Here is a 14243-nt window from a genome sequence, read left to right as displayed (position 1 = left end):
GTGGAGACGGGTGCATAGATTGGTATTTGTTTCCTAGACCCCATAGTTACTGAGAAAATCGATTAAAACTTTTCTAATGAATTCCCCTGTTTGTTCCGCCATTAAAACAGCCAGTTGCTCACACAGCCGGTATATACCATTTCGCTAGCAATAAGGAGAGTACATGATGACAGTTAAGCAAAACTTTCGCTGTGACGTATCTCATTTTGCACATCTGGGGTTAATAATCTTAATCTTTAGTTACAGTTACTCATTAAAACTACATAATAGGCAGAATTGTGGGCGACCCTGTATTAGCCTGTTAATTATCAAACAAGCTGGAATCCTTGAAACAACTAATCTTGTTGACAGTGTTATGAATTCAACATGCTCTTTTTCTTCATCTCTCCTTGTTGCTTTCTCTCCCTACACACTCTCTCTAGATTATAGATTGTTTCACTAGGTATCTGTCTTCGTTGGATATTAATGTCTAACTTAGCCACATGAATAATGTGTTCAACATATGTATTCTCTGTGTTTCTGTATAAAATATTTATGAGATTTGTGTGTATTTTCTGTACATGAATATATACACAAAATTATCTAAACCTATACATTTATGGCAGTAGTTTTTATCCTTCAAACATTCTACAAAATCTCTTTCGGCGGTGAACTGTTTTCATATATGTAACTAATTTCTCAAATACACACGCAGTCCATCTTAAAAGCTCTTGTCTCTGAGGCATTGTATCAGAGATGTAGGTGAATGAACTTTAATGCATAATCTCCGTTTATTTTGCCATTTAGTTAAGTTCATATTATGGTCTGTACTTTCAACTTAGGCTTTTTTTGTAACACACACACAAAAGGAATGGGTTTGTGTTTATGTGTTTGTGTGTGTGTGTGTGTGTGTGCGAGTGAGTTGCCACAAGTTCGAACGGAGGTATCGTCTATGGTGTGTCGGATCCACTTAACTTCTAGTGAATATACCGAGACATTAGATAATTCAGTGTCCTACTCATACTTGTCAAGCATGCATTTTAGTGACAAATATATAAAAAGCTCAATTGCCATGTCTACATATTATTATATTAAAATTGGTCTACTTCCTCTAAAGTTGACATGCCTAATCTATAACATCTATGACGGCATGATAGCATGATGTATGATTTGGAATTGGTTTTATAGTTTGTATGTTATAAATCAATAATATGCATGAAATCACTATCTTCAAAATATATATTCGTCTATAATATTGGAATGAATGAATTTACCCGAAAGAGCTTATTATATCTCGATATATATATATATATAATATATATATATATATATATATATATATATCTATATATATATGCATATGTTATATATATATATACATATATATCTGTATATATGCATATGTGTATATATGTATATATGTATATATATATTATATATATATATGTATATATATATAATATATTTAATATGCATATGTGTATATATGCATGTTTATATATATATATATATACAGGCATATGTGTATATATGCATGTATATAATATATATATATATATATATATATATATATATATATACATTTGTTGAATTATATTTACAAACAAATAGCATATATTGCATGAGCGTTAATCGTTTCGGGGCGTTTCAAAGATTATCACGAAAATATTTTTGTTCTATGATAGATGGTCTGTATAATTTATAGAAACACGTTATATCGTACAACTCTGTGTCACAAAAGATAGCAATATGTAAAAAGTTATTGCACGCGAGCACAAGCGTGTGTACGTGAGCGTGTGTATTCGTATGGCCTTTTCGAAATAGCTGAAAATCTCACTAATTCTTAACTTGAATATTAGAACAGGGTACAGAAAATATCTTAAACAGCGGTAACAAAATATTATGATCAAGTCTCAATGCTTACGATCATCTATGCTGAGAATTAAAAATTGAACTTCATTTCGGAGTTGTAAAAAAATAACTATAACAGCAGCAGCATCACCGCCAGCACCACAACGCCACCACTACCAGCAACAACAACAGTAGTGGAGGCGCGATGGCCCAGTTGTTAGGGCAGTGGACTGAAGCTCAACGAGGCTCTGGCAGGGGGCGGTGGCGATCCCTGTTGTACTCTTTCGCCCCAACTTTCTCTCACTCTTTCTTCCTGTTTCATGTCCCCCCGACTTCCTACGCAACCGCTGAGTCTGGATGCGCATTCATCCATCCGTCGATGCTCCCGGTGTCGGGGGTTGACCTGCTTTTTCTTCTGCGGGTCTTACGAATAGCAAAAGACCACGTTTCGAACTTCTTCCATCGCAACAGCAACTGCATCAACAGCAACAGCAACTACAGCAACAATTGTATCAGTGAGCACAGTTTACAAAATCACGTTGTGTAAATTTATCACATTCATCTTCTTTTCTTTACGTAAATATTATTGCCAACTGATCGGTTGGATTTATTGATAAAGCATATTATATTGATGAGTTAAATAGAGCAAGATATAGCCATACTTTTCTTTAATATGTAGAAACAAAAATTTCACGTGCCATTCCTAAGCTTATATCTATTTCTTTACTACCCACAAGGGGCCAAACACAGAGAGGACAAACAAGGACAGACACACGGATTAAGTCGATTACATCGACCCCAGTGCGTAACTGTTACTTATTTAATCGACCCCGATAGGATGAAAGGCAAAGTCTACCTCGGCGGAATTTGAACTCAGAATGTAGCGGCAGACGAAATACCTATTTCTTTACTACCCACAAGGGGCTAAACACAGAGGGGACAAACAAGGACAGGCATACGGCAGACGAAATACGGCTACGCCTTTCGCCCGGCGTGCTAACGTTTCTGCCAGCTCACCGCTAATATATTCATTTCAAGAGGTAAATATATTTTAATTAAATTATTTACTCCTCTTTGGGAATTGCTAAGAATTGCCTCTACAATTTTCGCTCTAAAGTTAAACTAATGATGCTAGTGAATTTACAATTTATATTTCCATAAAGGCTACGGTGCCTCTCCACATACACTAAATATCCGCATCCATGCATTCAGCTGGAATTGGCTCCTATTGATTTGTTAAAAAAATAAATAATAGTAATATTTAATGTTCTGGATGTTTTCCATAGTTTCTATATTATCTTGTATGTTTGCAATATGACAGATGAAAATAGATTAAACTTAATTATAGTCACTTGTTAAAAGTTATTTTGAAAAATTACCACACTTGAAATTCTTCACTAATCATTTTCCTTGTTTAATGTAATTTTACAATGTACGGGTAATTTTGGAAAACTTTAAAGTTAAAAAACAACTTGAAATATTGCTTCTAATAGCAATCCATTCGTGGCACTGTGGCGAGCAGTTTCCTTCCCACCCATATGGTTCTGGTTTTAGTCGTTGTGCGTAGCAATTTGGGAAAATGTTTTCTCCTATAACCCCGGGCTGATTAAAGAATTGTGAGTGTATTTGATAGACGTAGACGGAAAGATTCCCGTCATAAATGTGTATGCATCTATGTGCGTGTGTTTGGAAGGCGGCGAGCTGGCAGAAACGTTAGCGCACCGGTCGAAATGCTTAGCGGTATTTCGTCTGTCGTACGTGCTGAGATCAAATTCCGCCGAGGTCGACTTCGCCTTTCATCCTTTCAGCGTCGATAAATAAAATACCAGTTTCGCACTGGGGTCGATGTAATCGACTTAATCCCTTTGTCTGTCCTTGTTTGTCCCCTCTTGTGGGCAGTAAAGAAATATGTGCGTGTGTTTGTGTTTACGTCGTACCCCATCAAACGGTGCTGGTGTTTACGTACCTGTAACGGAGCGGTTCGGCAAAGATATAGCTAGAATAAGTACCAGACTTAAGCAAGAATACTGGGGTCGATTTGTTCGAATAACATTCTTCAAATGCATTGTTGCAGCATAACTGCAATCTAATGACGCAAACAAGCAGAAGATAAAAAGAAAAGACACGTTCACGGTTGTTTTATAGTTGCAAGTTTATAGCAGCTATTCAAGGAAGACTAATAATTACGAAATGAATATTGGAATATTTTGCAAACATTATATCTGAAATATATTTAGAAATCTTTGAAGCATGATATTCGATAAAAAGAAAGTGCAATAATAGAAATAGGGAAATTTTAATATATAAGCTCATGATGGCAAACATATGGTGAAAACAAGATTGATAGCTTAGATCAACTTCGATAGAACGTGAATGTGTAAATATACCCTCAATCTTATCTTGAAATTCTATACCTAAAACCATGCCAAATATAGATAATACAAACAGGGTTAACATTTCCATCAATACATTGTGATTAATGGAAGAAAAGTATCAAATCCAGTAAAACATTAAGATGATTATATGCTATATTTGGTTTCTTGAAACGATAAGTAACACTTCTACAGCATACACGTAACAGCAAATATTTTAGCTAGAAGCCGGCAATACTCCAAAAGAAAAAAATTCCGACTAACTTAGTGTAGTTAACAATTTGCTTTAAAATATTTTACAATGTAGCTTAACCTTTCGACATGTGAATTACTTGGCGCTTCAGCTGAATATCAATAGGGTCGTACAGAACACTAGTTTTCTATAACCTCCAATTACAGGGGTTGTAGAAGTAAATTACTGAAAACATAACATACAATTCTTAAAATAGCTATTATAGAAGTGTACAATCGATATTTCAGCATCAAGATTGTTATCAAGAGACAAGATAATGAATCTGATACCTTTAAAATCATGCCAAATGTGATGGTAGACTAATATTTTAAACGTGATAGTACATTACTTAATATGTTGACATCAGAACTGTAAATCAATGAGTCTGTTAAGCAATTCTGTTAACAAATGCAATGAATTATTAAACATGCTCACACCATCCTTTTCTCCTTTCTCTTCTATATTTGCTGCATCTTCGCAGTTCTTTTAATCACAATTAGCTTTTTATAAGTGAAAGCAAAATAAATGCTGCTGAATGTTTGGTTCTTTTACACATTTTTTTTCACGTTGCCTCAATCCACTCAGCTCGCAAATGTGAGTAGTAACTGTGTGACAAAGGACAAGTCTTGTAACATTCTGTGCCACTCTGAATCACTCCGGGAACTACGTTAAAGGTAGGCATGTCTGTGGATCGCTCAACCTCTTGCACCTTAATTTCACGAGTAAGCTGTTCCGAAGGAATGGCAGTTGTATAGATATACATATACTTATATATATGCGTGTGTGTGTGTGTGTGTGTATGTGTGTGCGTGTGCGTGTGTGTGTGTGTGTGGTGTGTGTGTGTGTGTGTGTGTGTGTGTGTGCGTGTGGGTGCGCGCGCGCGCGCGTGTGTATATGTTCGTTTGCACCTATGTATGTATGTGTGTGCGTGTATATATGAATTGAAAGCTAGTTGTACAACATTAAAGTAAGAAACATATTGTATCGCGTAGCATGGAATTTTGAGAACGCAGATGCGATCGTGTTATATTAAATAATTTCAAAGTATTTTTTGGAGCTAATTACTATATATATGTGACTATCTCTCTGTCGGTTACGACGACAAATGTTCCAGTTCACCCGATCAACGAAACAGCGCATACTCTTAACGTAGCTCTTAGTAAGAGTCAGTGTGACACAGAATGTGACAAGACTGGCCTTTTTGCAATATAGGTACTACTCATTTTCACCAGGTGACTGGACAGGAGCAATCTGAAATGAAGTATCTTGCTCAAGAACACAACGCGTCACGGGAATCGAACTTACGATAGAATGATCGTCAGCTGAATACCCTAACCATTAAACTAATTGCCTTCCCAATCTCTCTGTCTCTCTCTATATATATGTGTGTGCGCGTGTGCGCGTGTGTGTCTGTGTGTGTGTGCGCGCCTGCATATTTTCACACACACATACATGTGCGTGTTTCTGTGTCTGTGTGTATGTATGTAAATCATCGCTGGTGGGATTCGAATCCACGGCCTAGTGTTTAGGGTATTCGGCTCACAATCGTATGGTCATCAGTTCGATCCCCACCGGTGCGTCAAACCAATCGGCTCGCAAATGTGAGAAGTAACTGTGTAACAAAGGATCAGTCTTGTCACAATCTGTGCCACGCTGAATCTCTCCCAGAACTACGTTGAGAGTATGCATGTCTGTGGAACGCTCAGCCACTTGCGCCTTAATTTCACGAGTAAGCTGTTCCGAAGGAATATATATATATATATATATATATATATATATATATATATATATATTAGAAGAAATGCGGTACTCAGAAAATCGGATGGTTTTATATTTACAGATATTTATTTGTATGTTACATGTTTTTATACATCATATAAATTAGATCATGTATTAGCGCTTTCTCCCATTCTTGTGGGGTTTTCAAATCAAACTAAGTTCCTGTGTTAAACGTTTTGACCATTTTATAGTGGTGGGGAGGAATATAAGACAGTACAAGAGGGCGATGGATGAGGAGGCAGTAAGACAGAGAGAGAGAGCATGTGTCTGTGTGTGTGTGTGCTTTTGTATTTGGAACGAGTGCTAAAGAAAAATAGGGGATGGGAGAGGGAAGAAGAAGAAAATTATTCTTTTGCTCTGCTGGACAGCATGCTTACTCCAAGGGGGGAGGTCTAAGATCTTGGGAAAAAAGAATATATATAGGTGTGTAAGTGGGTGAGTATGTATGTACTATGTACCTATGTATGTATGTGTATGCATGTGTATATGTTTGTGTGTGTGTGTCTACTTCAGAATTTCTGAAGCCTGAATATCAGATTTCGATTAAGACCTGATTCATTGAATTATCGTGTAGGTTAGTATTCCTTGGTGGAAACCCCTGAGATGGTACGAGAACCTCGGACGTTATTTGCAGATACACTCCATCGAAAGGATTTTGTACATTTTCTTTCTATCCACTTACACTCAGACGATATGATTCGTTCGAGACTTTATAAAATAATATTTGCCAAAAGGTCATGCTGTGGAGAATGGAAACTTGAACTTGTAGGATCTGAGGAAACATCTTACATATTCATCGGTATTGTTCTGTTATCTATGCATCTATCTATCGAAATATATCTCTCTCTCAGAATCTATCTCACATTATCACTCTCTCTCTATTTATATAAATTATATATACAATGAATTATATATGTATATGTATATATACATATATATATATATATATATATATATATATATATATATATATATATACACACATGTATATAAATATATATATACACACATGTATATAATAATATACGTATATATACATATATATCTTATATATGTATATATATATATTATATATATATATATATATATATATATATACATATATATATATACACATACGTACACACATACACAAACACTGATTTCAAAATTCAGCCATGGTCTACTTTGCTTTTCACCCTTTCGAGGCTGATAAAATAAGTTACATTTGTACATTGGGGTCGTTGTAATCCACTCGCTCCGAGACTTGAAATTGCTAGTCATGTGCCAAAATATGAGACCAAAATTTGGTAAATTTATAAAATTCCCATAAACACTAGGTTAATTTTTTAAAGGATGAAAGTTCTTAAAAGCATTACTCTGTTGGATAGAATACATAGAGTCGCCTGTGGGGTTGACTTTCAAATCAAGCTATGGTCAAAATTACCGTTCATCCGCTCAACCTCGAAAGGATGAAAGGTAATTCCAGTTTAGTACCGGGGTAGGTTCATCTATTCTCTCGGTCTCTTTTGTGCTCGTCTGTCCATTGTCCGATTGTATTATACTGATTTCTATTAACTGCATTATACCCGTAGAAGACGAAGCAACTGACTTGCAAATTTTATCAACTCTTGTGGTAAAACATCTGAACGCTAATCGAATAGATTACAATGTATATTTGAAGATTTCTAGTGTAGTGTAGAGATAATCGGATGGCTACTAAAATTATATTTTATCCCACAAAGCAGTAAACTGAGTTCTTTCAAAAATTTCCATTCTACTGAAGTTTAGTGGAGGTGGTTGAAATATTTTATATTTGAAAGTGCTGTTTGGATTTTCATATTTAATCCATGTCACTGACTCAGGGCTGACGTATTCAGTATATGCTGACTTCGGTTCATTTGCCTGAGTATTGTTTTATTATTACTTCTGTTTGCTTACATAGTTTCATTGACTTGCATGAATATTCGCTTGCGTGGGACGAAACTGACATCTCGTAAATGCAATACAGAGAAACATACATGCGTAGTTCTATAACAAATATGTAAAAGACTTACTTCCTTTAAAGCTTTCATTCATCTCTATTTGTTTTCGATCATGCGAGTTAAAAAAATGCGGGTTTTAATGCATCAGCCCTTTCTAAAATTCAGTATCAGAGCTGGATTACAAAGGCATTTGTACACTTCATGTTGTCAGATCTGCATTTGATTCAAACTACTTAAACATTATGAAAACTATATAAAATCTTCGAATAAGTTCCACATCTTGAGAGAACTGGATAACAAAACTGGAAGAATCGACAGACCTACTGTTCTTACTTTGGCAATGTTTTCTTTTTACCAATATAATGACAGTCACCTTCTTTATTTCATTTTATAATTAGCATTTATAAATTGTAATTCAGCATTTTTTTCTCTGAGAGAAAATTAATTATTAGTGAAGAAATGAAATTATTTCCAGAATATAGCCTCATTCTCAATAAAACGAACGATATTGATTAAGTTAATTCTAACTCTGCGTACTATGATAATTTACGTGAATGTCTGTTAGGCAAGCTGTCTGAGCTAAAAAAAAAAAAAAAGCTGATAACGCACATAAAATATACTTTCCGCGCTTAGGAGAAACAACTATTTCTAAACAAAGCATGACAATAAACGTGCATCGTGTGATTTATTTATGTGAATAATATTCTGAAACGAAAGCACACCATACATGTAACATACTATTGTAAATTTTGCATATGCACATGTAACAGAAAAAGGAAAATAGACTGAGAGTGCTCTATTCATACATTATGCAGTACATCATAAATATATTTCCTTGAACTAAAGTAAATATTTCTATGCTTTTCCTGCATTTTGGAATCCTATACGTTGTATACATTTCTTGGAAACTTGGTAATTGCTCTACCATTAGAAAACTGGAAAAATATCGAAGTCAAACGCGTCGTTCTTAACAACAAACATAATTAAATAGTAGTAAATAACGTTATAAATCCAAGTTTTGAATTAGAGTGCTTTATGTCCGTTTCCAGAGCATTATGATATCGTCTGTTATAAATTTTATGGGAGGACAAACAAATACACCTAATATTCTGAAAATATATTACTGTTTTGATGTAAACAAATATACATGTATCACTTTTGCATTTGAAATATTGTTTATTTCATTATATATATATCAGTAAAATACTATATTCCAGATTGTATTCCTCTAAAGTATGCCTATTCATTATATATTCACACGGGAATACACGTAAAAATGCTCAAACAATTTGCAGGATATATACACATGAAAACACATAACTCATTGAAGTGGCTGAACACGGCCTGTCGATATCAGTCTCATACATGTACACGCTTGTAAACAAAATGCAAAGTATTAGAGTAATATAATCTCATAACGGCTATACAGATCGGTTCAGAAAGAAATCAATTCTTTGTAAAAGTAGCATCTCAATATTCTTCGCCAACCAAACAAATATATAAAAAAAAGTAATAATCAAATATTGATCTGAGAAAATGGTTTTAATTAAAAACGATCATATCTTTAAAGACATAACAATGCTATTGCTTCAATTTTCTAAAACAATTGATCAAATTAAAATTTACACGAAACCGTTTGTTGCCTGAAACAAAGATATCTTAGGAGACATAATTTGATATATGCTTAAAAAGAAATATATCAAACGTCCAATTTTAAAGAAATGTAAATCCCACTTGAAGATAATACATCCGTACTACTACGACGGACTACAAACGTAGTCTTTAAAAATAACAAAAACACAAGGCAAAAAATCTGCTGTCTTTCTAATAGAATTAATATCACTAACAGCGTATCGCACGCGAAGCGTTATATTTAAACTAATTTTGGAAGTGAGTATAAATATGATTAAAATTAACAAGTCTCAAACCAGTGTTTCTCACCTTTAATTCAGTGCGAAATCGTTATGGCCCCGTACTAATTTAAGGTTTTATCCCCAGTTTGTCCCTCAACTTAATGCATCTAAATAAGTAGAAAGAAATATAAAAGGTTTCTGTTTTGCTTCAAAGCATCCACTCCACTTGGAAATAAATAAAATAGTTGAAGAAATATTTCATCTAAATAAAGTTATTTACATTTACAAAGCAAAAAATATAAAAACTTCAGTTTATATTGCCTGATTTCAATGGGATCCCTGTGGCTGATGCAGGGTTACCACCTTGTCAATGTTTGGTTACAAAGCCGTCAGTGAGAGGCGTAAATCTCCTCTTCGTTCTACGTCAAGGAAATTCCGAGTCTTTGACAATAGAAATATCATCCGACTGAAACCTGACTCAACTAAATAAGATGGGAAAGTGAGTAAAAACAACTTAGCGTTTTTCCAGAGTAATGGGTACTTTTTAGAGATCTCTTCATTCATGCAAAGCTTCTGGAATCTTCCATACTTGAACATTGCTTGAACCGCTGTATTATGTTGAAGTTTAATGAATCTTTCTTGTATGTCAATATCGACTTCAGATGAATCAACAACGAAGGGATCCACAAGCCACTGCGGCACCGTCACTTGGAGTAAATCAGAGAAGCGAATTTCCATATCATTATGTAAATGCTTCAAATGATCCACATCAACTGTTAAGTCTTCATCAAGCATCTCGGTGAATATGCTTGCTAAGTAAGGAACTGTGCAAATTCCCATCTTCCAAGATCCAGCCAGAATAATTTTAGCTTCCCGTTGAAGATTTTAATTTTCTCTTTGCAAGAAAAGAAAGTGGAGTTATTTCCTTGAAGTTCTTTGTTAAGGACATTTAGCTTTTCAAGTGTGTCAAGCAAGTTAAAAATATCGCTCTTTGCATCAATAACTTTCTCTCCAAGTTCTGTTTCACTCAAAAAAGCGATAACAGTGCCCTAAATTGCAATAAAGAGATGCGAGCAATTACCCTTGTATAGCCATTTGATTTCAATATGCATCACAAGTCGTTCAAATTCCTCGTAGTTATGTTCACATAAAGAGGTGATCTTGCAATGCATACTTTTTTATCAAGTTGACAGCTTTGATAACATATATAAGTGCATAATTCAAACGTCCTGCTATGTGTTTGGCAACTAGATGTTGTCGAGGAACACAGTGCACACAAAGCACATTAGGAACATCGTTTTTAAGTAAGCACCGAATCCCCGATATCTTCCGATCATAGCAGCAGCGCCATCTGTTGCACAAGCCACAATGTTCTTCAATGGGATGTTGTTCTCCTCAAAATATGCTTCAAGGGTTTTGAAGATGGATTCTCCTTTTGTGTCTGTCGTCAATTTCAAAGCAAAAAGCAATTCTTGACATATATCATTAACATTAACAAACCTAACAAATGGCATTAAAAAAGCAGAATTATCAGGTAGAGTTGATTTATCTATTTGAAGTGAGAACTCATTTACCCTAACTTTTCAACACCAGATGCCATTTTATCAATCCGTTCTGATACTGATAAGTTGCTCAGAGGAATAACTCGAGTAACCTGTTGTGGACTCTGATCCATTACAGCCACTGCAAGCATGATCAAAGATTCCTCAGTGTTGTGAGGCTTACCAGCTTTTGCAAGTAAAGTTGCTATCTTGTAAAAAGCCTACTTTTGCTGCTTTTTGAGTGAACATTTGATCCACTGTCAGGTTTGATGAAATTTAGAGGCTTGAATTTCTTATCTCTATGTGCGGTCTCCAGATGTTTTTATTAGCTTGCAGGGTCGCATAATTTCATTTGAGAATGAAGTCGGGCATAGCAGACACATAGGCATGGTAGAATTTTGTGGAAATTTAATGAATACATAAGCAAGATATTCGACAGAATATTGTCTATAATTTTTTAGCTGCATTTGCCATCTTTATCTGAAATAACAAACAAATATTTTCAAAAATGTTGAATACACAAAAGGTCAGTTTCAAGCGTTTTCGTCATGGGTGAACACGGAGTAAGGTAAACCGATATACTTTTTTAGCTGAGAATAAAATTAAATCTAAAACCAGGATTATAAATTTAATACATTACGTAGTAATCTAAATCAAAGGCTTTAATAATCAGGAAAAAACTGATTAATATCTATGCTTATAAAAAGATAAAAATAACAAGATAAATCTTCATCATTCACTTTTCAGTTGACCATCCAGAAAGAAAATTAATTTGATGAAAAGAAACAAAATTATAAAGGTGATAGCTAACGCAAGTGAGCTGGTAAACTCATGGAGAAAATAGTGCTGATTTATTGTTGAATCACATTCGAATTGCGAAAATGAGTTATCAAAGTATATTGAAAATCTATTTTCTTTTTTAAAGAAAAATTATTTTATAATATATTTTGTTATATTCTATTAAACATAGTTCAATATTAAATTTTACTCTAATTAACTATATAGAACCATTCAGTGACTAAATTTAGAATTATTAAATTTATTAATAATTTAATAGTTGTATAAATGTGCATATAAGAATGATTTTATCTAGTTCCCTAATGATTTGCTTGTTTGCCATCGGGGTACCTCTCTCTTGATTCCCCATCTGTGTTTGAATACTTCTCAAAACCCGTATTTAATTATAGGTTTACTGAAAATTAATCCTATACTCCTATGTGAAGAAACTGTTTTCCTGACCACTTGGGTCCAGTTTAAATGATTGATTAATAAATTAAATTGAGGGATCGGGCTTTCCCACATCGACTCTAACGCTATGGACCTAGATGGAATATTTATGTTAATCAAAGTAGCTTATAAAAACTTAGGTAAAATAAATTAAAAAGTAGATACTTGCACACGAATGACGCGGAATCAAGAGCAGAAGTAGGATGAGATAAGCAGAGAGAGAGAGAGAGAGAGAGAGAGAGAGAGAGAGAGGGAGAAAGAAAGAGAAGAGAGAGAGAGACAGAAATGGGAAGTGGTATAATTTGACAAAACAAAATAGAAAATTGAACCCTGAAAGAGACATGTGAGGATGTTAGCCAGTTAGCATGGACGTTGTTGATTGGATGGGTTTTACATATCGTCAATCATGATACTGGAGTTTTAATTACTAACTGTGACTTTGCCTTCTGCGCTGTCCATTATGTGTGCATGTTTTACAGCTTTAAAATTTTCGAGCGATTTGCTATGATGCAATGTTATGTAGTCGTTCATCAAAAGCTAATATTCTAATATGTGTTCTTTAGGTACATATATGAGTGTAATTGAAAATTAGTACATAAGGATGACCCATCATAATTATAAACGGATATGCCCGTTTCTTGTATGTATATGTATAATGTGCATTTTACAAATAAAAATACATACCTACATCTTAATATTTTATGATTCCCAAAGTTTCTGTGGTTCCCGTAGTCACCTGTGGCTCGCTATTTTTCAAACTTAGCTTTTTGGCTCCCAATATATGTTTCGTGGCCCCTTAGCGGCATATATGGCTACCGTTGAGATATTGTGGTGTAGACAATAACAGCTCAAAACATAGTAATCAACGAATTACTTGTAATTCCTGGCAACCCTCTAAAATTCACACCTTCCTGATAGTCAGGTTTTATAAATACACATTAAAGATGCAGGACCCAGAGCCCTATATCAGATAACTTAGCTTAAAACGTAGCTTACTATAATTGTAGCATCGAAACAAACGATACATAGATATATGTTCTCGACTGAAAAAGAGGGGTGTAGTTCATAGAAATATAAAGTAGATTCGCACTTGTAAATTGTAATATATGTGTATAAGTATGTATGTATTTACCTATGCATGTACGTATATATACATGTATATATATATATATATATATATACATACATACATATATATAATATATATATATATATATATATATATATATATATATATATATATATATATATATATATTATATATATATATTATATATATATATAAAGTTAATCGAAACAAGAAAGCACAAAAAACACAACGCGAGGACGTGGAACAAATATAGTATTATTGGACGCTCAGGAAAGAAGGAAAGAAGGAGGGCCTAACGTTTCGAGCGGAGCTCTTCGTCAGAAACATAGGAGAAGGAAAGATCCAGAGAAGGGAA

General features: G+C 34.2%; 1 protein-coding gene across 1 annotated transcript; it reads right to left on the bottom strand.

The window, feature by feature from the left end:
• Nucleotides 1-10408: 10408 nt before the first annotated feature.
• LOC115219961 lies at nucleotides 10409-10870 on the bottom strand. Its single transcript, XM_029790263.1, has one exon. It carries the CDS (start codon nucleotides 10868-10870, stop codon nucleotides 10409-10411), a length of 462 nt encoding a protein of 153 aa, XP_029646123.1.
• Between the last annotated feature and the right edge of the window lie 3373 nt (nucleotides 10871-14243).

This window comes from Octopus sinensis, linkage group LG15 (assembly GCF_006345805.1).
Source record: "Octopus sinensis linkage group LG15, ASM634580v1, whole genome shotgun sequence".
Lineage (NCBI taxonomy): Eukaryota > Metazoa > Mollusca > Cephalopoda > Octopoda > Octopodidae > Octopus > Octopus sinensis.
Note: the sequence above shows the minus strand (reverse complement) of the source record. Positions and strands in the feature narration are given on the sequence as shown.

Excerpts from the sequence above, each read along its gene's own strand:
- LOC115219961 (XM_029790263.1), bottom strand. The coding sequence starts at position 10,870 with ATGGGAATTTGCACAGTTCCTTACTTAGCAAGCATATTCACCGAGATG.